General features: G+C 46.8%; 1 protein-coding gene and 1 long non-coding RNA gene across 2 annotated transcripts in view; one reads left to right on the top strand and one right to left on the bottom strand.

Moving 5' to 3' along the window:
* Positions 1–633: 633 nt before the first annotated feature.
* Positions 634–23,009, bottom strand: LOC310839996. Its single transcript, XR_014561735.1, has 3 exons — positions 22,924–23,009; positions 1,001–1,248; positions 634–780 (listed from the first exon to the last, which is right to left on the bottom strand). It is a non-coding gene; the product is annotated as an uncharacterized lncRNA (long non-coding RNA).
* Positions 13,151–27,420, top strand: part of FIGNL2 (fidgetin like 2) — a 39,831-nt gene continuing 25,561 nt past the window's right edge. The window contains exon 1 of the mRNA XM_083728857.1: positions 13,151–13,464. Coding sequence (XP_083584983.1) covers positions 13,356–13,464 — 109 coding nt within the window. The 5' untranslated portion in view covers positions 13,151–13,355. The remainder of the gene's footprint in view (positions 13,465–27,420) is intronic.

Genomic DNA, 27,420 nt, shown 5'->3' with positions numbered 1-27,420 from the left:
GGCGGATTAGAGCTACAGCTGTCAAGTGGCTTCCAGCGATCAGCTGTTAAGCGGCTTATCAGCGGAACAGCTGATAAGCGGCTTAGTGGCTTAAGAAAAGGGCGAAAAAAGCAAAAAAAACCCGCGGGGGGGATGCAAGATTTTTTTCGTCTTGCGAAGCAACCCCATAGGGAAATTTATTTTGCGAAGCGCCTCCAAAACGGAAAACCCTTTCGTCTAGCGGGTTTTTCGTCTTGCGAGGCGTTCGTCTTGCGGGGCACCACTGTATCTATCATCTATCTATATCTATCTATCATCTATCTATATCTATCTACAGTGGTGCCCCGCAAGACAAACGCCTCGCAAGACGGAAAACCCGCTAGACGAAAGGGTTTTCCGTTTTGGAGGTGCTTCGCAAAACGAATTTCCCTATGGGCTTCCTTCGCAAGACGAAAACCCATAGGGAAATCTCCAGGACAGCGGGGAAGCGCAGCGCGTCTTCCCCACTGTCCTCGTACCTCCTCCGAAGGCTGGCGCTGGGGCGGAGAGCCCTTCTCCCCCCGCCAGGCTTCGGAAGGCTGCTCCGAAGGCTGGCGGTGGGGCGGAGAGCCCTCCTCCCCCCGCCAGCCTTCAGAAGGCTCCTCCGAAGGCTGGCGGTGGGGCGCAGAGACCTTCTCCCCGCGCCAGCCTTGGGATGGCTGTCCTGAAGACTTGCGGTGGGAGGAGGGTTTTCCTTCCCACCGCCAACATTCAGAATGCTGTTCTGAATGTTGGCGGTGGGGAGGAAAAACCCTCCTCCCACTGCAAGCCCCGGGAACAGAGGAGAAGCGCTGCGCGCCTTCCCCTCTGTTCCCGTACCTGTCCGAAGGCTGGCGGTGGGGCGGAGAGACCTCCTCCCGCCGCCAGCCTTCAGAAGGCTGTCCTGAAGACTTGCGGTGGGAGGAGGGTTTTCCTTCCCACCGCCAACATTCAGAATGCTCTTCTGAATGTTGGCGGTGGGAAGGAAAAACCTTCCTCCCACCGCAAGCCCCGGGAACAGAGGAGAAGCGCTGTGCGCCTTCCCCTCTGTTCCCGTACCTGTGCTGAAGGCTTGCGGTGGGGAGAAAAGCCCTTCTCCGCACCACCAGCCTGGCAAGCGGTCTCCATAGGAACGCATTAATTGATTTTTAATGCATTCCTATGGGAAACCATGCTTTGCAAGACGAAAAACTCGCAAGAAGAAAAAACTTGCGGAACGAATTAATTTCGTCTTGCGAGGCACCACTGTATCTATATCTATCTATCATCTATCTATCTCTATCTATCTATCTCTATCTATCTATCTATCATCTATCTATATCTATCATCTATCTATCTATCTATCTATCTATCTATCTATCTATCATCTATCTATCTATCTATCATCTATCTATCTATCTATCTATCTATCATCTATATCTATCTATCTATCTATCTATCTATCTATCTATCTATCTATCTATCTATCTATATCTATCATCTATCTATCATCTATCTATCATCTATCTATCATCTATCTATCTATCTATCTATCTATCATCTATCTATATCTATCTATCTATCTATCTATCTATCTATCTATCTATCTATCATCTATCTATCTAATCTATCATCTATCTATCTATCATCTATCTATCTATCATCTATCTATCATCTATCTATCTATCTATCTATCTATCCATCCACATTAAAGTTACCAGATTTTTTTCAATGAATCCGGGGACACTTTTCAACTTCAGTAGGAAATATAGGATTTTGTCAGGGGACTGATTTGTAAATCCGGGGACTGTCTCCGGGAAACGGGGACGTCTGGTAACCTTAATCTACATCATCTATCACCAATTAGCAAAGTGTACTGTTTCTTATGGAAAGAACACACACCAGAATATGTATAGCACACTGCTGCTCCCAATAATTTTGGAAAAAGCAAACCAACAGTAAAAGAACTGATTACCAAACCAAAGCTTTCGTCAGGGTATTTGGTATGTAGTCGTATTATTTCAGGGCCTCTGTTCTAAAATGGACTTGGGTGGATGACATGCTGTCAAAAAGGATAATGCCGGGATGGTGGATAGTGGAAGAATAATGGGATGTGCGAATATTTGTGAGCATGTATGTGGCTGTTTGAGTACCCTGATAGGCGCAGCAACGCAGCCCTGCAGTTGTGCACGATGCTCTGTAATTGGCAGGTAAAGAAGAGAGGTACTTGACTGCTTGCTAGACCCTTAATGCTTTTTTTCTCTTTTCCCTTTTTTTGAATGGGATAAAGCTCCAGTAATTGATGGCATCAGGATTAATGGTTGCAAAGATGTGTAATTACAGGGCCAAGGGGTGATGCACTGCTAACCCGATCAGTGCAGTGGAGGTTAGCGAGGTTGAGTGTTTTGAAGGTGATGTGTCTTCTCTAGAGTCACAGCTTGGGTGGGAAGGCTTGGCGCTTGTTCCGGATGGCGGCTCCTGTTCGGCAAGCTGGTGAAGGTTGTTGGACACGCGAAAGCAAAAAGCACAGTTTGAAAGTGCGACATAGCGATCACCTGTGAGCCTTTTCTGAACCGCAGGCGTGCAAATGTTTTCGTTCTTAAAATTAGGATTGGCTACAATTCTTAGGAAGCAGAATTCTGTAGAGCATCTGGTTTCTCTGTGTTTCTGCAGTGCTGTAGCACGCACAAAACACCCACTGTTTCTCTACTGAGAAGATGTCCTGTTTTGAGAAGGGGAAATTGGCAGCTGAGTGCCTTTACAACTGTGTTTCTGTGAGTGTGTGAATTTTGCAGAATGGCAGGAACTTGGGTGTCCATGGAATAAACAGGACTACAATAATTACTGGCCATCCTGACTGCCCAAAATCTTTCTGGGATATGACGTAGTATTTGAGATTTAGTAATAATAATAATAATAATAATAATACAGTTGTACCTCTGGTTACGAACTTAATTTGTTCCAGAGGTTCCGTTCTTAACCTGAAACTCTTCTTAACCTGAGGTACCACTTTAGCTAACGGGGCCTGCCGCTGCGCAATTTCTGTTCTCATCCTGAGGTAAAGTTCTTAAGCCGAGGTACTACTTCTGGGTTAGTGGAGTCTGTAACCTGAAGTGTTTGTAACCTGAGGTACCACTGTAATGTGATAAAACATTAAACATTAAAAGCTTCCCTAAACGGGGCTGCCTTCAGATGTCTTCAGATAGTTGTTTATTTCCGTGACATCTGATGGGAGGGCATTCCACAGGCGCCACTACCGAGAAGGCCCTCTGCCTGATTCCCTGTAATTTCACTTCTTGCAGTGAGGGAACTGCCAAAAGGCCCTCGGAGGTGGACCTCAGTGTCCAGGCTGAATGATACGGGTGGAGATGCTCCTTCAGGTACACATGGCTGAGGCCGTTAAGGGCTTTAAAGCTCGGAAACGAAAATCAGTGTGAAACTTGTACAGTGAATTAGAATTCAATGTGCTTGTCTAAGAAGGAGAAGACTAGCCTCCATCATTGGTAAAGTGAGTTCCAGCGCCTCTGTCTTGCCTCAGAAGACATTATTAGGAGTTGTTCTCTAGTAGGCAGAAGTTGAAGTACAACAGAAAGGAAGTGCAAGGAAATGTACCATAGGGACGCCATGCTATTTCTCTTCCTGATGTCAGACTTGAGCGTGATTCTTTTGTAAGCTGCTTTGATACCCCTTCGATTGCTTCCCTGCTTGTGGAATATTCTCCTCAGGGAGACACGCCTGATACCATCATTATCTGCTTTTACGCACCAGACAAAAATTTCTATCCTATCCTCAGTCTGGAGCAGGCATAGGCAAACTTGGCCCTCCAGATGTTCTTGGCCTACAACTCCCATGATCCCTAGCTAGCAGGACCAGTGGTCAGGGATGATGGGAATTGCGGTCTCAAAACATCTGGAGGGCCAAGTTTGCCTATGCTGGTCTGGAGGGTAGTTGATATATTTGTGGCGTCTTTTTAGTGGAATGGGTTGAGATACCCTCACTCACTATTTTGTAGCTGGCTGGTGGATCTCTGGGTTTTAGTAAAAAAATAGTGAGCAAAGTAGATACCATAAAAGTCAGCCTTAAAAGCGGGCCTGAGACCCAGAAAAAAGTAAGAGATATTCGCTCATGGCACAGGGTTAGTATGGATGATATTATATGCGTCCCAAGTTTTATGTCTTCTCAGAACTAGTGCAGTCGTAGAATCGTAGGGGTAGTGTGGATCTGAAAACCACCAGACTATGGTCTGTGTTGTAAAACTGCATCTGCCATACGCTAAACTACCTTTCCTAACACCAGTCGTCCAAAGAGTTGTGGTTGTAGGAGCCATTATAACCTGCTTATCAGTAAAGGGATACTGGGTACTTAACTCGATTCCGCTGCAGGATCAACTTTAGTAGAATACATCAATAATCCACCAGGTTCAATTTCCGATGCAGATACTATTTTTCTGTTGCTGCAGACAGTGATCCTGAATTTTCCTTCTGTCTGATTTGCTTTCGGTTCAGCGACTGTAATAATTGATGGCTGGGGCCACAAACTCTCTTGCAAGCTTCATGGAAGTGGGGGAAACCCTCCGAATGCAGCTGTTTCCCAACACTACATTACTAGCAAAGGGATGCACATTTGAATATTCTTGCCCATAAGCACAACTAGGTACATGCAGCCGAACCTGAACGTATTTTAGGCAACATAAACAAAGCCATAGTTATCTTGTGCTCGCAGCTAGCACTTTTCAGAATGGTCTGTGTGCCTCGAGATCCATATTTGATCATCTCTTCTCAAATTGCACAGATGTTTGTACATCATGGCAGGGTGGCAAAATTGAGTAGAAATCGTGTGGCCACTGAGGAATGTTGCACTTGAAAAATACCATGATGCATGGCTGCTGGGATAGCTCAGCCGATAGAGCTTGAGACTCTCAATCTCGGGGTTGTGGGTTTGAGCCCCATGTTGGGCAAATGATTTCTGCATTGTAGGGGGTTGGACTAGAAGACCCTTGTGGTCCTTTCCAATTTTACAATTCTAGAATCTATGACCTCTGTGTCAGCTTGCTGCTCTAATTCACATTGTTTTGGATAACTGCTTTTTCAGGGAGGGGGAGAACACATGGACAAAGGTTGTGCAGAAAAGGATATCCTAGGTACTCCCATGGCAATCTGAGAGCGTGGGGAGACAAAGGTGACAATTAAGTAGAAACTAGAGGACAGGTGTCACAAAAGATTGCTGTTAGAATGGTAAAATGACCTAGTGATCTGAAAATGGTACATTTCCGCGCCATTGTAGCACATGCATCTGTGTATGTGTTGTGGACAGAGCTTGGAAGCTTGTTACGGAGATTTTATATATCTGAAATCATATGCACAGGAAATATTTGTCCAACATTGTTGTTGTTTAGTCGTTTAGTCATATCCGACTCTTTGTGACCCCATGGACCAGGGCACACCAGGCACTCCTGTCTTCCACTGCCTCCTGCAGTTTGGTCAAACTCATGCTGGTAGCTTCGAGAACAATGTCCAGCCATCTCGTCCTCTGTCGTCCTCTTCTCCTTGTGCCCTCCACCTTTCCCAACATCAGGGTCTTTTCCAGGGAGTCTTCTCTTCTCATGAGTTGGCCAAAGTATTGGAGCCTCAGCTTCAGGATTTGTCATTCCAGTGAGCACTCAGGACTGATTTCCTTCAGAGTGGATAGGTTTGATCTTCTTGCAGTCCATGGGACTCCTCCAGCACCATAACACAAAAGCATCAATTCTTCAGCAATCAGCCTTCTTTATGGTCCAGCTCTCACTTCGATACATCACTACTGGGAAAACTATAGCTTTAACTATACGGACCTTTGTTGGCAAGGTGATGTCTCTGCTTTTTAAGATGCTGTCTAACATTAGACTTTGTTAACTACAACACTTGCCCCGTTTATCCAGATTTCTTGGTCATTTGAATGCTCTTGATAGCTCTCCAGATGAAGGGGACAAATGAGATTGTGGCGGTGGAAAATTAAAAAAACAACACCCGCCAGGCTGACTCTGAAGCCTAGCGACAGTATATAGGCCCTTGGTGGAAATTATATTAATAGCATGATGCTGTAGGCAATTTGCACCCCTCCTCTTTCTTGCAGGGTGACAACTCTTTAATGAGCAGCTGCTGAAAGTAGATGAAAACATACACAATGAGCTCCAGGGAGAAGGAGAGGGTCTGGCGCTAAGAAGTGGTTTTGTACAGAACTGGCAATGCTCCGTGTAACCTTTGCAGAACACAGCAAGATTCTTAAGAGGCAAAGAAGGCCTTGTCTTTCTAGGAGGCAAGAGAATTTTCTTCTCTCTACGAAGAAACTGAAAACCAATAGGCTTATTTTGTTGCAAGGAATTATGTTTCCTATGTTAAGCTTGTGAAACTTGAAGCCAAAGGGATAGTGGATAGACTTGTAGTTTTTTAGTGTGTTTTTTTAAAGAGTATTTTGCATATCATTGGCTTGCATGCCAATGAGGTTGTATGTACAACATCTGCCATACAATGGTTTGAGGTGCATGGCAGGGAGAACTTGCCATGTGCCATATTTTACGCTCTAGGTCTAACCTGTGGTCAGTGTTGGATATATAAACTAGGCTCCAAATGGCTCTTTAAACCAAGGTTACAGTTGCCAAAACGGAATGTCTAGCTGACATTTTTGATCAAGACGCCTCTAAAGTGTTGTTTTTCAAATGATGGACTGACTGTGGCTGAATATCAGTTAAACATCTGGCTAGTTCAGATGACAAACTTGAGCTAGGTTGAGAACTTACGGAACTTAAAGAAGGAAAGTCCCTTTGTTGTTCACTGCTCCTGTTCATGCTGCACAGAAAAAGCATTTTGGTACCTCAAATTCATTCTGATTGTGCAGATAAAATATAACAGATGGAATTATGCAGGGTGTGGTATTAGTGTGTGAAAACAGTCCAGATCCAAGGATCCCCAGGCATGAACCTCCCCAGATGGTGGAGGCGCCATCCTGGCTCCAGGGCATCTTCACTTGGTTGCCAGTGGTCCATAGCCAGTTGCAAAATGCGCCTGGCACCTGGCTAATTTCTAACATTGCCTTCGGCCTTCCAGATGTTCTTTGACACCAGTTCGGAAAAGCTTCAGCCACTGTGGCCAGTTGTCAGAGATTATGGGACATGTATGGTAGGGATCACAGGCTAGCTCCCTCCAGTCTAGACTGTGAGAAAGAGACCCACCAAATTTTGTAACAGGAGAGCCATGTGACAAGAAAAGTGAGATTTTTGCATAATTTCCCTTCTTCTGTTTTCCATACTTTATTTTGCACAATTCTGCTACTGCTAACCATAATGTTTAGGTAAAGAGACCCCTGACCATCAGGTCCAGTCGCGGACGACTCTGGGGTTGCGCGCTCATCTCGCTCTATAGGCCGAGGGAGCGGGCGTTTGTCCGCAGACAGCTTCCGGGTCATGTGGCCAGCATGACTAAGCCGCTTCTGGCGAACCAGAGCAGTGCACGGAAACTCCATTTACCTTCCCGCCGGAGTGGTACCTATTTATCTACTTGCACTTTTTTGGCGTGCTTTCGAACTGCTAGGTGGGCAGGAGCTGGGACCGAAGAACAGGAGCTCACCCTGTCGTGGGGATTCGAACCGCCGGCCTTCTGTAGTAAGGGTCAAAGCACAAGAACACTGAAACTCTGCTTCCCCCTCCCGCCACAACAAACACTGGAATCCTTATTTATTTAAGCAACTCCTTTGGCTTCTGAGACGTAGGCAGGGATTGCCCATATACTTTCAGCCATCATTGCAATCGCAAGTACTAGATTTATTTATTACTTATTTTGAAAGAAAGCTTGAGATCCTCGAAAAGCTGAATTCTGCACCCAGCACAACATTCTGTGGCTTTTCTGCGCTCCTGAGACATTGTGGGTTGTACAGACTCCTGCTTCTGAGTACTGTAATGATCAGTGTGAATGCTTGCTTTGGCTAGCGGTAATTTATTTATGCAACACTGCCTAAATATTTTATGTTGACTTTTTTAACGTCACATCGTTGGAAAAGGCAAATTGTAAAGCCAGATGTTTATGGCATTCCTGTGTTTTCAAGGATGAGCAGAAGGGATGATTAATACCAGCTTTGTGGTTTCTACGGTGCGTTGCTATGAATGGACAAACTGATGCTAATTTCTGGATGTTATGCGAGATGGATTCCGAGAGACTAACCCACCAGATTGCACTGAATATCCTGAATAACTTGAGTGGTGATAATCATTCAAAAAAAGAAAAAGAAAAAGCACATACTATGGAAAGTCTGCCTTCCTTTCTTTCTGGGCTAGGGACCTTGTGTAGTAGGCTCTGGCTGGCTAGTGTTTTGGGCTTTGAACCAGGGAGGCTTGGGTTCAAAATACTGCTCAGGGATCTTTTCTTAAAAAGAGGTATTTATAGTAACATTTCTGCAGTGCCCTTCTCGGTTGCATTGACACAAGACAGCATTATAAGAATCTAGAGAAAACGAAATGATAAGAAGATGATTCAAATCTTTTTTAAAATGCAAGAGCAGTAAGATCAACAACACAGATGCAATGAAAGAACAGTCATAAAATGCCTTAACTGAAAATGAAAATAAAACACTCCTAAAGACCAGATTAAAGTGGGTAACAATTCACGGCAGCCCTTAACAAAACTGTGGTGCCCAGAAATCTTGGAGGGAAAGAATGTGCTTTGAACATAGGCACTGGGTTCTGCCCAACTTTAGGGGGGGCATCACATGCGTGACCTCATGCACACAATGCACATATGTGACATCATGTGGCAGGAGGAGGCCGCAAGACCTGTCAAAGCTGCAGGTAGGCCTGGCAAGGCCCAATGGGACCCCCCATGGCTATGGGGAGGCCCTGTGAGACCCAGCCCCTTGAGATGGGGTGTGTGTGCTCAGCTCCGTCCCAGTGTATTTTTTTGGGGGGAGCTGAGGACCTCAGCCCCATAGGGTTGGCACTTATGGCTTTAAATGTGCTTTAAAGGTATATCAGTGTGTAAAAAGGTAAAGGTAAAGGGACCCCTGATCATTAGTCGTGGCCAACTCTGGGGTTGAGGGAGCCGGCATTTGTCCGCAGACAGCTTCCGGGTCATGTGGCCAGCATGACTAAGCCACTTCTGGTGAACCAGAGCAGCGCACGGAAACACCGTTTACTTTCCCGCCAGAGCGGTACCTATTTATCTACTTGCACTTGGTGTGCTTTCGAACTGCTAGGTGGGCAGGAGCAGGGACTGAGCAACGAGAGCTCACCCCGTTGCGGGGATTCGAACCGCCGACCTTCTGATCAGCAAGTCCTAGGCTCTGTGGTTTAGACCACAGCGCCACCTGAGTCCCATTATATTAGTGTGTACCAAACCTAAATTTCCTGGAGATGGTGAATCTATGCCTGGATCGTACTTCTTACCCAATAATAATAATAATAATAGAACACATAGAAAATTACCACAATATATGGAAAACTAGGATAGAACCTCTCTCTACTTGACATCTAGCTTCTCGTGAGGAAGAAATTCCTTCTTGTGCAATGAAGGAATATTCTTCGGAAACTGGTATAGACCCAGCTTTATCACCTCAAGGAGAGCTAGGCCTTGGGAATTACCCTGGGATAGGCAATCTCTCTCTTGGCATGATTTGTTTTGAAAATAATATGGGGAACTTTAATCCTACCAAGAGCTCCTTGAATCTACCAAGAGCTCCTTGGAAGGCTGGCATAATAATAAATGAAATCAAAACGGGTTGAAATTCACTTAGGCTATCGAGTACAGTGGTACCTCAGGTTAAGTACTTAATTAGTTCCGGAGGTCCGTTCTTAACCTGAAACTGTTCTTAACCTGAAGCACTACTTTAGCTAATGGGGCCTCCTGCTGCTGCCGTGCCGCCGGAGCCCGATTTCCGTTCTTATCCTGAAGCAAAGTTCTTAACCTGAAGCACTATTTCTGGGTTAGCGGAGTGTGTAACCTGAAGCGTATGTAACCCGAGGTACCACTGTATCAGCACGAGGTAGCGAAAAAGCAAGCGTGCCGGCAGTAAGGAAGGAGATCCCAAGGGTTTTCGTGTAAGATGCTTCCTTAATACACATGCATGCAAGCGCACCCTCCCTTTTGAGGTGGAATCTAGGGGGTTGTGATAGGGACCGAGTGTGGGGCGCACACGCAGGCCTGCTAAAGTGGTTAGGCAAGGAAAAAGCCTGGCGGTTGGGAAAGCCATCAGCAAATGGAGCAGAGCAACCCTCCAGGCCTTTTCAGCCCATAGAGGTGGCATTTAGAAAAGAGCTGTCACTCAAGGAACAAAGGATGCCTGGAGAGGCCTAAATGGGCCTAACATGAGCCAGATTGAACATGTCGTCCTCTGAGGCACTCCTCAGGGGTGGGGACTCCTGAAAGCTTCCTCCGCTTATAAGGAAAGGCCTGGAGCTTTGGGAATATGAGATTCCTTTTGATCTCTGCAAAGGGAACGGTGGCTTTTCTGGGTGAGGGGTGTGGGGGGATTCAGGGATTTTTTTTTTTGCAGGACCCCAATCCCCGAGGCAGGTTATAGCGATGCACAGTGCAGCCCAGGGGTGTGGAATGAAACGGGCTGTTGTTGCTGCTGCTGGGTGGGAATGGGAACAAAGTTCTGAAAGTGCGGGCCTGAGATAAATGTTGAATATCATTCGGTAGCCACAACGCCAGCCGTGCTCATGTATGTATGACAGCTACTTTGAGGCCATTGCCCCTTTGCTCCATGGTGAATCAGGCATGTTCATACAATGCTTTTGTTACCCCTAGATAATTGCATTGATTTCACAGAGTCCAAGGTCAGAAAGGGTCAGCACATCGTCCAGCCCGGCCACTTTCATTTTATATACCTAAATACTCCGATTTGCTATAGTAGTAGGATATACACAGAGCAGTTGCTGGCATACTCTAGTGTCAGGGAACTGCCATCGGAAAGACAGGAGGTGGAGAGGCTCTCAGAAGGCAGGAGAGAGTCAGCAGCGGAGGAAGGCACCAGTAGGGGGAAATCGGGAAGTCTTAAGGAGAGAGAGATGGAGGCATGGCTCAGGGACTCTTCCAGCAGTAACAGCGGAGGAGTTTCAGATCCTCCCATAAGCACCCCCACTCCTCGCCGGAAACTGTCGCGCCGAGAATCCAGACGACGCGTTTCCGTCAAGGAACTTTTATGTTGGAATAGATTCCGTAGACGCCCACTGTCGGATTCTACCAGCGACTGACGGAGCCATGCTTTGGGGGCTCCGTTAGAGACAGAGGTTGGCTGGCTAGCCAAAACCCGGAGGGATCAAGCTTTACGCACAAGCAGCTCATTATCCCATCACATCTAGCTTTTATATTGCAGAAATAACTTCACTTTTTCTTTTCCAATTTGCACATTTTGGAAGCTGACCATTCTTTGTGATAGTACGGAACAAAGCCGATTAAGCCAATAACATATCCCAACAACCATTTGTTAATTGTGGCTACCAGGGAGCCAGCGTTATGTATGCACTGATACAGTCATTTCCATGCAACCGTTCATGGCTTCTTCCCAGCAGAAAGTGGTACCATAAGCCTCGGCCCAGTATACCTGAAGCAGTGTCTCCATCCCCATCGCTCAGCCCAGACACTGAGGTCCAACTCCGAGGGCCTTCTGCTGGTTCCCTCACTGCGAGAAGCGACGTTACAGGGAAGCAGGCAGAGGGCCTTCTCGGTGGTGGCGCCCTCCCATCAGATGTCAAGGAAATAAACAACTGTCTGACTTTTAGAAGACATCTGAAAGCAGCCCTGTTTAGGGAAGTTTTTAATGTTCAATGTTTTATCACATTATTATTATTATTATTATTATTCTGTTGGGAGCCACCCAGAGTGTCTGGGGAAGCCCAGGGCAGGGTATAAGTAGATGATGATGATAATGACGACGACAACAACTACAACATGAAAGCTTATACCCAGAACAAACTTAGTTGGTCTCTAAGGTGCTACTGGACAATTTTTTAATTTTTTAATTTATTTTGACTGTGTCAGACCAACACGGCTACCTACCTGAATCAATAATAATAATAATAATAATAATAATAATACAGTGGTACCTCGGGTTACAGACGCTTCAGGTTACAGATGCTTCAGTTTACAGACTCCGCTAACCCAGAAATAGTTCCTCAGGTTAAGATCTTTGCTTCAGAATGAGAACAGAAATCGTGGTGCAGCGGCAGCAGGAGGCCTCATTAGCTAAAGTGGTGCTTCAGGTGAAGAACAGTTTCAGGTTAAGAATGGACCTCCAGAAAGAATTAAGTTCTTAACCCGAGGTACCACTGTAATACATCCATCCATCCATCCATCCATCCATCCATCCATCCATCCATCCATCCACAGATAGACATTCCTGCAGTTTCTGAGCAAGTGATCACCTAGGAGCCCATTGCATTCATATAAAAGGAGGTCATACCTTTGGGATGAGATCAGCTGGCTTTGGTGCAAGTGCCAGGAGTCCAAAGGTTGGGACTATGTGGAGTCCTGCCCCAAATCCTGCTTCCACACCCACTTCCACATTCACTGCAGCCCCTTTCCTTACCATTTAGAGTAGGGGTCAGTATATGGATCCGGGCCGTGGGCTCTGCTCCCAAATGCTCTCACCCACCCGTGATGGGACACGTTGACAAGTGAGCAGTGTTCAGAATTAGCCAGGCACATTTTGCGACTAGCGCAGGTCCAATTGCGACCACGTGGAGATCTCTGGTTGCAAAGTTGGCGACTGGGGAAAGCAAAATGTCACTTAGAGAAGGATATGAAATATTGCCATTGAAGCTTTAGCTTGCATTCGTTTTACAGTGGTACCTCTGGTTGCGAACGGGATCTGTTCCAGAGGCCCGTTCGCAACATGAAAAGAGCACAACCCGCAGAGGTGCATCGGCGCATGCACGGTTGCGATTCACTGCTTCTGCGCATGTGCATGATGTCATTTTGCGCTTCTGCGCATGTGCAAGCGGCGAAACCCAGAAGAAACCCTTTCCGGTACTTCCGGGTCGCCACGGGACCTAACCTGAAAGAACGTAACATGAAGCGGACGTAACATGAAATATGACTGTATTCTGAATTGTTTTATTTGATGTTTTAATGTGTTGTAAACGGCTCTGAGATTTGTTCTTTGAAATATAAAGTAGTATGGAAATGAAATCAACAAAAACAACAACAACAAAGTCCACTGCAAAACAAAATGCAACAAACGAAAATGGTGCCTAGACATTCCATTGTGGCGACCGTATCCCAGGTTTAAGGCATCATTTGGCAATTAGAGTGTACGTCTATATATGAGTTTCTAACACTGCAGGTAAGTCTGTCACCTGACATCATTATGATGTCAGGTGTCCACTTAAAAGGGGCCTGTTGTCAGTGCTGACAATGAGTCCCGGAATGGTCATTTGCAGGCCCGGTTTGAATCCAAACTGCACCTGCAGATGGAGAACTTCAGAGGGGCTTCCCTATCAGCGCCAGTCTGCTGATTGGTGCTGTGAGTGACACCCGCTTGCCGATGAATAGTTGGGACAGTGCTTTAAGGCTGATTGCTCCTTTGTAGGTGGGGGTAGTTGGGAGCAGTTTGAGGAAGACTACCATACATAACACAGGTTCTGAGAGATCTGCATTGGCTCCCAGTACGTTTCCGAGCACAATTCAAAGTATTGGTGTTGACCTTTTAAGCCCTAAACGACCTCGGTCCAGTATACCTGAAGTCGCGTCTCCACCCCCATCATTCAGCCTGGACACTGAGATCCAGCGCCGAGGGCCTTCTGGCGGTTCCCTCACTGCGAGAAGTGAGGTTGCAGGGAACCAGATAGAGGGCCTTCTCGGTAGTGGCACCCACCCTGTGGAACACCCTCCCATCAGATGGCAAAGAGATAAACAACTACCTGACATGCTGAAGGCAGCCCTGTTCAGGGAAGTTTTTAATATTTAATGCTGTATTGTTTTTAACACTTGATTGGGAGCCGCCCAGAAGGGCTGGGGAAACCCAGCCCGATGGGCGGGGTATAAATAATAAATTATTATTAGTATTATTATTATTTCGCTCTATAAGATACACTTTTTCCCTCCTGAAAAGTAAGGAGAAATGTGTGTGCATCTTAGGGAGCGAATGCAGGCAGCGCAGCTATCCAAGAAGCCAGAACAGCAAGAGGGATCGCTGCTTTCGCACATTTAATTAGTGATGGAATCTAGGATGTTGAGCGCAATTGCTTCCTTTTCACACAAAAAATGCTTATGCACAGACACTCTCTGCAGATGCTCATGCTGAACAGGTGGGTAGCAAAAGGATAGCTGGTTAGAATCGCAATATCAGTCGTCCTCCCCCTTTGCATCTGCACATGAGTATCATATAAAGGTAAAGGTAGAGGGACCCCTGACCATTAGGTCCAGTCGCGGATGACTCTGGGGTTGCGGCGCTCATCTCGCTTTATTGGTCGAGGGAGCCGGCGTACAGCTTCCGGGTCATGTGGCCAGCATGACTAAGCCGCTTCTGGCGAACCAGAGCAGCGCACGGAAACGCTGTTTACCTTCCCGCTGGAGCGGTACCTATTTATCTACTTGCACTTTGACGTGCTTTTGAACTGCTAGGTTGGCAGGAGCAGGGACCGAGCAACGGGCGCTCACCCCGTCGCGGGGATTTGAACCGCCGACCTTCCGATCAGCAAGTCCTAGGCTCTGGTTTAGCCCACAGCGCCACTTGCGTCCCATATGTACTGCAGTAGGTGTGCTTAATTCCGATCTACTGCTGCTATTCGTTGCTATTAGTGTTCAGTCCAGTGGTATACCACCAGCTGTCACTGTGACGTCTGTCAAAACATGGCTGCCTTGGTGCCATGAGCTTCCACGCAAGCCTTGTTTGCTCTTTCGCTTTTGTTAACCTCCAGTCTTTGTTATCAGCAGGTTGAGTGGCTCAGATATGTTAATTTTCTCCCTTGGGGATCGAGCCTCTCTCTCACTGTGTGTATGCATGTTGTGTGTAATTCTCCGGAGCCTGGTTGCCATTGGGCAGGAGCCTAAAATGAATGTAAGCTGCTTCTCTGCCCCTTGTATAACAAGCAGAGGATTATTAATTCATTATAATCACATAAGGGGAAGGTTTTAAGATAAATGGAATGATTTCTTCTTCTTTTTTTTGCACCTGTCTAGTTGTTCCTGGATCAGTTTGCCAACATGAGTTTCCTTTTAGAACCAGGCTATCAATATGTTACGTGCTTCAGTGTGCCTTCTTAGTCAGGGTTTTTTACTTGGGAAATAGTATGCCTGAAGGCTAGTGTGAATACTGGTGTCTAGGGCTGCCTGATATATTATCCAAAACCCCTTTGGAAGGCCCTATTGTGAGATCAGTTTCATAATTTTTGACCTGGCAATATATCACGAATCATGATTTGTATCAGGGCTGGGCGGTATAGCGATATATCGTCCCAAACCAGCTTGAAGTCCATATCATGGTACCGGTTACAAAATTTTTGAGCTGGCGATATATCGCAAATCATGATGTGTGTGTGTGTGTGTGTGCGCGCTCTGCAAAAATCACAGTGTGGGAAAAGCTGTGAAGCCAGCCAATGTTTCTCTCGATTCCTGCAGCCCCTGTTAATTCTGCTGGCTCAGTTCTCCCTGCCTCATGAAGCGGGGGAGCAAATCACAGGAACCAACGCTGGCCAAATTCATGATACGGGAAAAACCTTGAAGCCAGCCAATGACCTCTACACAGCTCCATCCTTATTTCAGACATTGTGATATATTGGTATATTGTGATGTTTAGCTGGTGATATATCACGATGTTGAAAACCAGGTATCGCCCAGCCCTACTGTTCGCCTATACATAGTTCCGTCCTTATTTCAGACATTGTGATATGTCAAAATACCATGATGTTTAGATGGTGATATTTCATGATGTTGAAAGCCTAGCCATACTGGTTCCCACATTTCCTTGTCACAATAAACACTGGTGTACAGGTTAACGTATTCTCTGTTTTCCCTGGAACAGCTTCTGATTTAGGTCCTTTCCAGATAATCAGCTCAAATAATGCATAGTTGTTACTAATGCATAGTGGGGGAGTTGATGTCTCACTTGCTGAGATACTGTTATTTTCCTGATTTCAAGCTGCAGTGTTTGGTGGCTGGGATTGCCTCCCCACCCAGCTAGCATACAGATTGAGAAAGTATATTCTGGAAAGCGATCGCATGAGCCACATTCAAAATCAGCCAGGTGCCAGGCGTGTTTTGCGACTAGTACAGGTCCAATTGCGACCACGTGGAAATCTCTGGATGCTAGGTTGAGGACTGGGGAAAGCAAAATATCGCTTAGGGAAGGATCTGAAATATTTTCCTTGAAGCCTGAATTTATTTTATTCTGGATTGTTTTATCTGCTGTTTTAATGTATTGTAAAGTGCCTTGAGATTTGTTCGTTAAAATAGCCATGGAATTAAAAGACACCTGCTTCTTGGGAGAAAAGTAATGACAAACCTAGACAGCATCTTAAAAAGCAGAGACATCACCTTGCCAACAAAGGTCCGTATAGTAAAAGCTATGGTTTTCCCAGTAGTGATGTATGGAGGTGAGAGCCGGACCATAAAGAAGGCTGATCGCCGAGGAATTAATGCTTTTGAATTATGGTGCTGGAGGAGACTCTTGAGAGTCCCATGGACTGCAAGAAGATCAAATGTATCCATTCTGAAGGAAATCAGCCCTGAGTGCTCACTGGAAAGACAGATCCTGAAGCTGAGGCTCCAATACTTTGGCCACCTCATGAGAAGAGAAGACTCCTTGGAAAAGACCTTGATGTTGGGAAAGATAGAGGGCACAAGGAGAAGGGGACGACAAAGGGCGAGATGGTTGGACAGTGTTCTCGAAGCTACCAGCATGAGTTTGACCCAACTGCGGGAGGCAGTGGAAGACAGGAGTGCCTGGCGTGCTCTGGTCCATGGAGTCACGAAGAGTCGGACACGACTAAATGACTGAACAACAACAACATAGAAATGAAATTAACAACAACAACACAATTGAAAGAAAATAGCGTTCCATTGTGGCGACCGTCACCTAGGTTTAAGGTGCCATTTGGCGATTAGATTATACACCTGAGTTTCTGACATGGGTGGATACTTGTATAAGTGAATCTGGTCTAAAAGCAGAGTACTGTCTTTCACAGCCACCTAGGTTCAGGGGGGTAATAGTTAACTCCTACCTAAGACCAGTGAAGCCTGCAAGTCAGGTTCTACAGGTGAGATGGGACTGTTAAATTGGCCACTCTTCCTTTAAAAGGAGCCTCTGATCCCCTGCGGTAAGGTTGCCAGATGGTCCCTTATATCTTTGAGTAATGTCAGTTATTTTAGAAAGAGTGGCCTTTGCTTCGGAGCACAAAAGCTGTCCAGAATGTTATGTGAGCTTCTCCTTTTCAGAAGCCTGCTCTTTATGCACCTCTGGCCAGCCTGTTGCCTCAGTTCTTGTGACAGTCACAGAATGTTCGTGCATGCTCCGAATGTTGAGCGAAAGGGCCTGTTGCAGTATATTAATAATAGCAAGCGCAGCAGCTGCCGTGAGGCATTTTGAAGGTTGAGAGGGATGTGTTCAGTTACAGGGTCTAGTAACAAGAGGAACACCATCATACAGCACTCTGGTGCTAGTTCAGTATGACGTTGCTGGAATGCCATTGACAAAGTAGGGTCGTGGAAGGAGCGTTTTAATTTATTTGTAGGGACGCTGGTGGCGCTGTGGTCTAATCCACCTTGGGCTTGCTGATCAGAAGGTTGGCGGTTCGAATCCCTGCAACTGGGCGAGCTCCCGTTGCTCTGTCCCAGCTCCTGCCAACCAGCAGTTTGAAAACACATCAGCGCAAGTAGATAAATAGGTACCGCTGTGGCGGGAAGGTAAACGGCGTTTCTGTGCACTCTGGCTTCTGTCATGGTTGCGCCAGAAGTGGTTTAGTAATGCTGGGCACATGAATTGGAAAGCTGTCTGTGGACAAACGCTGGCTCCCTCAGCCTGAAAGCGAGATGAGTGCCAGAACCCCATAGTTGCCTTTGACTGGACTTAACTGTCCAGGGATCCCTTACCTTTACTTTTATCTTTTTATTTATTTATTTATTTATTTATTTATTTATTTAAAAACATCCCCCCCCCCTTCCATGACTGCTTCTGCCACTGTTATGTCAAAGGCATGCATTCAAATTTATTTTGAGATTTATTTGTGGGAAGGAGCATATCTAAAAGGCCCGGAGCCATTGACTGACAGCACCAGCTAATTCCAGTTTCATCCCCATCCTCCTCACTGCTGAATTCTACCCTGAGACAGAAGAGGAGCAGGGAGCTGATAGGCTGTAGACTGGTTATATGTAAGAAAGCAGTCAGTCAGGGGCTGGCTGAGGGCAGATTGAGGTTGCCCCAGTTGCCTTAATGGACCAGCCTCCATTTGGGTTTAATATAAGCCAGTCTTTCCTTTTGGTTAGATAAACCTTTTTCGCAGGTAGGAATAGTCATTAAATCGTTTGTAGGAAGGTCTGTTGTTCTTGATCAGGGGTCAGCAAACATTTTCAGCAGGGGGCCGGTCCACTGTCCCTCAGACCTTATGGGGGGCCAGAGTATATTTTTTGGGGGGGAAATGAACGAATTCCTATGCCCCACTAATAACCCAGAGATGCATTTTAAAAAAAAAGCACACATTCTACTCATGTAAAAACACACTGATCCCCGGACCCTCTGCGGGCCGGATTTAAAAGGGGATTGGGCCGGATCTGGCCCCCAGGCCTACCTACCCATGTTCTTGATGGTTGACATTTTTCTCATTCCTTAGCTTTCTTTCTCTTGGGCGCAATCAGCCTGCGGTTCTCTCTGCTCCCATCTGTTTCAGAGCAGACCCCTCCTTCCCTCTCCGGTCTTTGGCTGTCCACTTCCCATGAGAAATGCCCAGAGTTCTTGGTTCAATGTTTACCTCGGGAAGCGTTCCCTTTGTTCTTGCTCAGGCCCCCGATGTGCTTTTGCCCAGCTACGCAAGATGCTTTCATTATTTCCTCCTGGAAATAAAGAAGAACCGTCCCTTTCTTCCCCCTTTGTGAAAAGCAAAGAGGCCGACTCAGCCAAAAAGAGGTGTCTGTCGTCCTTGCGGAGAGATTGGATCGGTTAGTTCACTTCCCTGCGCTGCCCATGCTGTGGAACGCAGCATGTCCCTCCTCTGTCATTTTGTTTGCTAGCTGCAAAACGAGAGCTGCCAGGGTAGCTATGTTAGACCGCAAAGGGCTACAAGTCTTTTGGTTCTATTAAGCTGTCACACCTTCCCTTCAAAATTCACCAGGTGCATTTTGCACCTGGCTATCAGCCATTGGCGACCATGTGAAGATGCCCGGGCGCAAGGATGGCGTCTGACGTCTCCATCTGGAGGTGCATACCTGGCAATCATTGGATCTCACCTGTTTTTGCACACTAACAGCACATCCTGTAGAATTCTATGCATAATATTTTGTCTGCACAGTCAGAACGGATTTCAGGAACCAAAAAGGTGTATTGAAAACTATTGAAACTAAACATTCCTATTTGGTGACTGTAAAGGTAAAGGGACCCCTGACCATTAGGTCCAGTCGCGGATGACTCGGGGGTTTCGGCACTCATCTCGTTTTATTGACCGAGGGAGCCAGCGTACAGCTTCCGGGTCATGTGGCCAGCATGACTAAGCTGCTTCTGGCAAACCAGAGCAGCGCATGGAAACACCGTTTACCTTCCCGCCGGAACAGTACCTATTTATCTACTTGCACTTTGACATGCTTTTGAAGTACTAGGTTGGCAGGAGCTGGGACCGAGCAACGAGAGCTCACCCCGTCACGGGGATTCAAACTACCGACCTTCTGATCGGCAAGTCCTAGGCTCTGGGGTTTAACCCACAGCTCCACCCGCCTCCCTTTTGGTGACTGTAAGGTAAGGTAAAGGTACCCCTGCCCGTACGGGCCAGTCTTGCCAGACTCTGGGGTTGTGCGCCCATCTCACTCAAGAGGCCAGGGGCCAGCGCTGTCCGAAGACACTTCCGGGTCACGTGGCCAGTGTGACATCGCTGCTCTGACGAGCCAGAGCTGCACACGGAAACGCCGTTTACCTTCCCGCCAGTAAGCGGTCCCTATATATCTACTTGCACCCGAGGGTGCTTTCGAACTGCTAGGTTGGCAGGCGCTGGGACCGAGCAACGGGAGCGCACCCCGCCGCGGGGATTCGAACCGCCAACCTTTCGATCGGCAAGCCCTAGGCGCTGAGGCTTTTACCCACAGCGCCACCCGCGTCCCTCCTTTGGTGACTGTAACCCTGGTTTAAAGAGACATCTGGCACCTAGCTTATATATATATCTGAGTTTCTATAAAACTGCCTGAGGATGGTGGCTTAGGGAGTGGTACAGATCACCAGGCCCTCTCAGAGAAGTAAAAGTCCCACTGGAAGAGGGAATTACTACGAAAACATCTTACATTCATTGGATGAAGCACAAGAAGAACAAAAACGTCAGCTGCTAGATAAATCTTTGCAAAGGAAGCCCTTTGCTCTTTGACTGCTTTCCCCTGCAATCTCCATTTCAGACTTTAGGAATCCTTGGCTTTAAACTATCTGTACGGAGCAAATCTGCATTATTTTAATAAGTTTTGTCACCAGGGGTTGCACAGTTTGTTGATGAAGAGTCTTGATGGAGGAAATACAGTAAGCCGTTGAAAGTTATCTTTGTCATGTGTGCTCTCTCATTTCAGTGCTAACAAACAGCATTTATACACTAATGCAGAAATGGGGAACTTCTTAGTTCCCATAAGCTCTAGCCAGCATGGCCAGTAGTCAGAGATGCCCAACAAAATCTGGAGAGCTACAGACTCGCTGTGTTTGGAGACTTTTTTTTTTGCTCCATTTTTTTTTTAAAAAGGAAAATTTCCTATTGAAGACTATCCAAACAGTGGGTGTTTCCCCCAACGATTTCAAATGCAAGTTTGCAGGTGTGCAAAGTGGGCATTCTATGGGGCCAAACATGGCAAGATAAAACACATGGTAGGATCTAGCAGGGCTAGAGCGAGAAGCCATTGGTTCTGCCTGCGGCTGCAGTCAAAACTAAAGCTTGGAGTGTCTTTTTTGGGATTGAAGCATCCGCAGGCTCCAGGTTAGCCCTGCCTGCCCAGGTTGGCTACTGGATCTTCCTGGACAGGAATGCGGGGAGGGGGAGAGAGAGAAAAAGCCTCGTTGTTGCCGTAGTTCCCAGGATGATGCAGCAAAGAGGCATCCCTTGCGATTCATTGAAAGAGCTGCACCCAAAATACCCTGTTTGCGCCATTTCTGCTGGCTGCTGCTGAGTGGATTCTGTTGCCTGTTGCGTCCAGCTGCCTGCCGTTCTGATGGGCGAATCGGACTGCTTCTCTGAGATAGGGCTTCCCCTTCAGCAGCGGAAGCTCATTGAACTGGGGAGGCCTGGGTGGAGTGATACCACCTTCCACTCTGTCCAACTCCCGTTGAGCATGGGCATTGTTGTGGAATTGCTCTGTTATTTCCTAACCGAATAAAAATGATTTGGCGGCCAGCCCACTTATTAGTAGGTTCTTTCTCCCCCCTGATAACTATTAAAACTTGCTCTGCTGCAGCACCCTAGACCAGCCTCCAGAGTGCACAGGTACAGAACCTACAAGAGTCTCTATTTTCTATGGACAGACCCAGATTTACAGCAGCCATCTCAGTTTCTGAGTTGATTTCGGAATGTTTCGCTTTTCCTTAGGACACCCCTCTTTTCATCGGAGAAATGTTTGGGGCTACGCAGGTGTTCGGTGACAGACAAATTGGTGTGGAAATTGTTCTCTGCCATAACAAAGTCCAAAAGCCACCGTTTTGGGCCCACAAGAGCTCTGCAGTCCCCTTACAAACTGCTTTGGTCCATAATCTTGTGTGGACGTGCTCACCACAAGGCAATTCACCTCTGGGTTGGCCGTAATCATTTTGCTCATAGGTAAAGAGGTAAGGGACACGGGTGGTGCTGTGGGTTAAACCACTGAGCCTAGAACTTGCCGATCAGAAGGTCGGCGGTTCGAATCCCCGCGACAGGGTGAGCTCCCGTTGCTCGGTCCCTGCTCCTGCCAACCTAGCAGTTCGAAAGCACGTCAAAGTGCAAGTAGATAAATAGGTGCCGCTCCGTCAGGAAGGTAAACGGCGTTTCCATGCGCTGCTCTGGTTCGCCAGAAGCGGCTTAGTCATGCTGGCCACATGACTTGGAAGCTGTACGCTGGCTCCCTCGGCCAGTAAAGCGAGATGAGCACTGCAACCCCAGAGTCATTCGCGACTGGACCTAATGGTCAGGGGTCCCTTTACCTTTAAAGAGCTTGTGGGTTTTCCTAAGTTGTGATCCCTGTGATATTGCTTTTGCGGGGGTTACATTTGGATTCATAGGCAGTGCTGGATACCACTGAGGTGCTTGGTGCCTGTAGCAGTAAAATATCAGGTACTGGATCTAGGAAATCCCACCTTTGCTATAACCACTTCGTATAGCTATGGGCCTTGCCCTTTTTGCCTCGGTTTCCCATCTGCAGCACAGGAATAGCAGTGCCCTACATCATTTGTTCCCAAACTTTGCCTAATAATCAACTTTTCTTCTCCAGGTCAGTGGGCTGCATTCTCTTACCATCTCCAGCTCATGTTCACAGATGGTTCCTATTAGTTTCCTTAAAAGCTGTGAGGCCCCTTAGTGGGAGTGGGAGGCCAGCTGTAAGTATTCCCTGTTAGCAACTCCCAGGCACATTTTCATTATTTTCATTTCATTATTCATATATATATATATATATATATATATATATAGGACGAGATGCCTGCAGAATGTCCCGGTTGGAGGCTTCCCACCAATAACTTTGTAGAACCATAACGATAGAATGATTGTGTCTTTGAAATTAATTAGGATGTTCAAAGCCTTCCTTTAAAGGAGAAAACTCAGAAGGGAGAAATTCTTATAATAAATACTGTATTTTTCGCCCTATAGGACGCACTTTTTCCTCTCCAAAAATGAAGGGGAAATGTGTGTGCGTCCTATGGGGCGAATGCAGGCTTCAGGAAGCTCTGCGCAACCCTTGGGAGACCGGCGCAACTTCGCCGGGGCGGTGTGCGCTATGGGGCGAAAAATACGGTATATGGGAGTTTTCCCCACAACAAAAACGGGCTGAGAGGACAAATAGGGGTTTCTGTCTGCAACTGCTAGCGCTTCCGTGAAGAGATGCGCTTCATGCTATCCAATAACTCACTGTCTAAAAAGATCCTGGTGATCCCATTTTAAAGGCTTGTCTGAGCGTGCCAGAACCATTTGCGCTGAATTACGGAGACCCCTGCTTTTTATAGATCTGTGGAATCTGAGTGCACCCATTGATAAACAGGAGTGGAAATTTGATCTGCTCTGGCCTGCTTGTCTCCCTGCCTTGATCTGCCACCTTCCTGACAGGGATTCCCTGCCAAAGCCTTCATTTTAGCTTTCTAAATAGCTACTTGTCAGCTGAGCTCTGGCAGGCAAAGACTTAGCTTCTACCCCAGTAACAGATTATCTGGAGATCAAGGCTCACATTTTGCTACATTCTCCTGTGCAAGAAAGGCAAGAGTTGGGACTCAGTGGCTTGCAAAGTTATTGTATGCCCCGGGAGAAGAAATTGCTGCATAATGTGCAGTTGAAGTTTTTCTTCTTCCTTTTTTTTTTTTTTTTTAAAGCTTACCTGTTTTGTTACTTGTTTCCTCTCCCCTGCATTTGCAGATGAGACAGAAATCTTGCAAAATGCATGAAATCAGATAAAGAGATTCCTAGGCAGCTGTTAATAGGACGGCAGTTAAACTTTTATTGCTGGGCGCACCATTTTGTGTTATTACATTCAGAAACCCTGAAAATTCCATTTGTAGTCGTCCCCCCCCCCCCCCCCCGATTTTCTACCTTCGTGGATCATTTCCCACATCTGACACAGAATTCCTGCAGGTTCTAGGCTCCACACAGATCAAGTGTAGAACTGGCTTCACTACCGCTGTGTGTGAACTAGTGAACCCTAGAACATGCACAACTTGTTTGCAAAATGGGTTTGCTCATTTGCCAAGAGAGATCGCTAGTGATAGATCAGTCATGGTAAGCCAGCTCGTCAACCATTGCTCAGAGTTCCCTGGAACGACGACTTAGAAGCAGTTTTCCAGTTGTTCTTCCAAGGAAGGGAGGGAAAAGAGAGAGAGAAAAATGGAATGCCCTTCACTAAGCAACTTGAATTCCTCTCCGATTTGCCCACCGAGTCCCTGCCTCTTCTCCTATCTCCTCATATTCACATAACCATCGCTCTTTATTTCTTAGTTCTATCCATTGGTTGTCAGTATCCTAGACTAACCATCAGGTTATCGTTATCATAACCCTGCACATTCTCAAGAGATTGTGCATATGATGGGCACTGGCAAACACCAGGAACGACACAAGCAGAAAGTTTTGTGGATGCGTGGTTCCCGTGTCCAGGAATTACCGCATTTTTCGCTCTATAAGACGCATCAGACCATAAGACACACCTAGTTTTTGGAGGAGGAAAACAAGAAGAAAAAAATCTGAATCCCTGAAGCCAGAACAGCAAGAGGGATCTCTGCTTTCACTCCTCCCGCTGCCCTGAGGAGACTTTGCGCGACAATCCCAGAAGCCAGAAGAGCAAGAGGGATTGCTGCGCAGCGAAAGCAACGATCCCTCTTGCTGTTCTGGCTTCTGGGATAGCTGTGCAGCCTGCATTCGCTCCATAAGACGCACACACATTTCCCCTTACATTTTATGAGGGGGGAAAGTGTGTCTTATAGAGCGAAAAATACAGTAGATAGATGACCTGGTCTGGGAGGGGCTGCAGGTTTGTAATCTGGGAGTTCTCCTGGATCCCAATTTGTTAGCTTAGTCTCAAGTGGCTTCAGGAGTGTTTGTGTCCATCTTAGGCTGATTCATCACTGACTGCCATTCCTGGGCTGCGATAGCCTAGGTGGGGCTGCCCTTGAAGACAGTCTGCAGTCTGTAGCTAGGGCAGAATGCATCTTCTAGGCTGGTAAGGGGCACAGTCCTATGGGACCATGTGTCACCGGTCCCTGAAAGCACAGCACTAGCTGCCAGTGAGCTTCTGGGCCAAATTCAAGGTGTTTGTACTAGTATATAAAGCCCTAAATGATTTGGGACCCAAGAGCAACTTCCCCAATATCAGCTGTCTCAGACCCTTCAATCAGCAGGTGAGGCCTTGTTGGTGGTGGTTCCACAGGGTGCTGCCTGCTTGACATTGACCAGTGAACAGGTCAGTGGTGGCTCCCCATTTGTGGAAGGCTCTCTCTGAGGGAGAGTGTGCACATCTGTCTCCCTCATTACTGACTTGCAGGAGGAAGTTGAAAATATTCGTGTTCACCCAGGCGTTTGATGGCTGAAAGACGCTGTTCCTGGCAACCCTGGTTGGATGTTTTAAGTCTTAGCTCTCTTTGCAGCTAAGTTTTAGTTTTAGAATGCTTATTTAAAAATGATAATAACATGGTTTAGATCAGGGGTCAGCAACCTTCTTCAGCAGGGGGCCAGTCCACAGACCATGTGGTGGGCCGGACTATATTTTGAAAAAAAAATATGAACGAATTCCTATGCCCCACAAATAACCCAGAGATGCATTTTAAATAAAAGGACACATTCTACTCATGTAAAAACATGCTGATTCCCAGACTGTCCGCAGGCCGGATTGAGAAGGCGACTGGGCCGTATCTGGCCCCCGGGCCTTAGGTTGCCTACCCCTGGTTTAGATCATTGATCCGTCTGCTGTCCTGGGTGGCTTCAGGAGCTGGAGGAGGGATATAAATTGAATGGGGGAAAAATAAACGCTGAACACATGATAGTTGCCAGGTGTCAGGACAGAGGTGACCTGGGTCATCTTGCAAAATAGGCATCACCTCTTTGGCTGCCTGGGAAGCCTCCGAATACTAAACATGCACACAAAAGATTTTCAGGAACTGCAACATTGGTGAGATAAAGTAGGTAGCAACATACAGCAGATTTTCAAACTGTGCTTTTTGAGCTCGGCATGATGGGAACCCTGGAAAGATACCATGGTGTCCACTATCAATCTTTCCCCCTGTAACATGTAGTCACAGAGGTGTATTGTGGTGGGATGCTAAGTTCTGATGAAGCGACACTGGCGCTGTCCAAGAATGCACCCTAAATCATTTTAGAGGTTCCTTGGCAAACAGGGTCAAACAGAAAATGCTCTTTAAAGGTGTTGTTGTTTAGTCGTTTAGCCATGTCCGACTCTTCGGGACCCCCTGGACCAGAGCACGCCAGGCACTCCTGTCTTCCACTGCCTCCCGCAGTTTAGTCAAACTCATGCTGGTGGCTTCGAGAACACTGTCCAACCATCTCGTCCTCTGTCGTCCCCTTCTCCTTGTGTCCTCCATCTTTCCTAACATCAGGGTCTTTTCCATGGAGTCTTCTCTTCTCATGAGGTGGCCAAAGTACTGGAGCCTCGGCTTCAGGATCTGTCCTTCCAGTGAGCACTCAGGGCTGATTTCCTTAAGAATGGATCGGTTTGATCTTCTTCCATTCCATGGGACTCTCAAGAGTCTCCTCCAGCACCATAATTCAAAAGCATCAATTCTTCTGCAATCAGTCTTCTTTATGGTCCAGCTCTCACTTCCATACATCACTACTGGGAAAACCATAGCTTTTACTATACGGACCTTTGTTGGCAAGGTGATGTCTCTGCTTTTTAAGATGCTGTCTAGGTTTGTCACTGCTTTTCTCCCAAGAAGCAGGCGTCTTTTAATTTTGTGGCTGCTGTCACCATCTGCAGTGATCATGGAGCCAAAGCGTAAAAAACATTGCTTTTAGGAATTCAGCATGCCAGCAAACGAAGAAAGCCAAACTGTGCTATCCTTTCCCCACATTGCATTTCCTTCCTCTTAGTGTGTGCCCTTATTTCATTTTGTTTTGTTTCGGGGTTTTTTCAGGGTGATGGGGCTTCTGCCAAATTAGCTACTTCTCCTTATCCTGGAGAGTGTCCCAAGATCTGCCAACAGACCAAGTGTACCTTGTTCTCTCCCTCCTCTTTGCATTTGGCCAAGATTATCCGCTGTCAGTCTTGACAGATGGGTGATGCTCAGCTGCTGGCCACGTACAAATGGATACATATTAATTTTTCAGTTGCTGGACGGAGAGCAAAACGGCACAGATGGGAAATGGCCTATTGGTCAGTGTGATGCCCAGCTGCTCTGCCCTTGATATATGAGTGGACAGAGACTGGACATTAGAGAGCCACAGGGCTTGTGGAAACAAAACCGGGCCGAGGGGGGGGGGGAGAAAGTGTGTGTGTGTATCTGTGTCTGTGTGGGGAGAGAGCGAGCAAGCATTGAAACCTGATTCCAGGCAGGGGCTGTTCCAGAGGGTGGGGGCAGAATAGGGGCACCACTGAAGTTTGCCTCAATCCTTTTAACATATGTACATTGACCCTG

The sequence above is a fragment of the Podarcis gaigeae genome, assembly GCF_964106915.1.
Source record: "Podarcis gaigeae genome assembly, chromosome: 2".
In the NCBI taxonomy this organism is placed as follows: Eukaryota; Metazoa; Chordata; class Lepidosauria; order Squamata; family Lacertidae; genus Podarcis; species Podarcis gaigeae.
The sequence above is the reverse complement of the archived record's forward strand: the minus strand, read 5'-3'. Positions and strand labels throughout refer to the sequence as shown.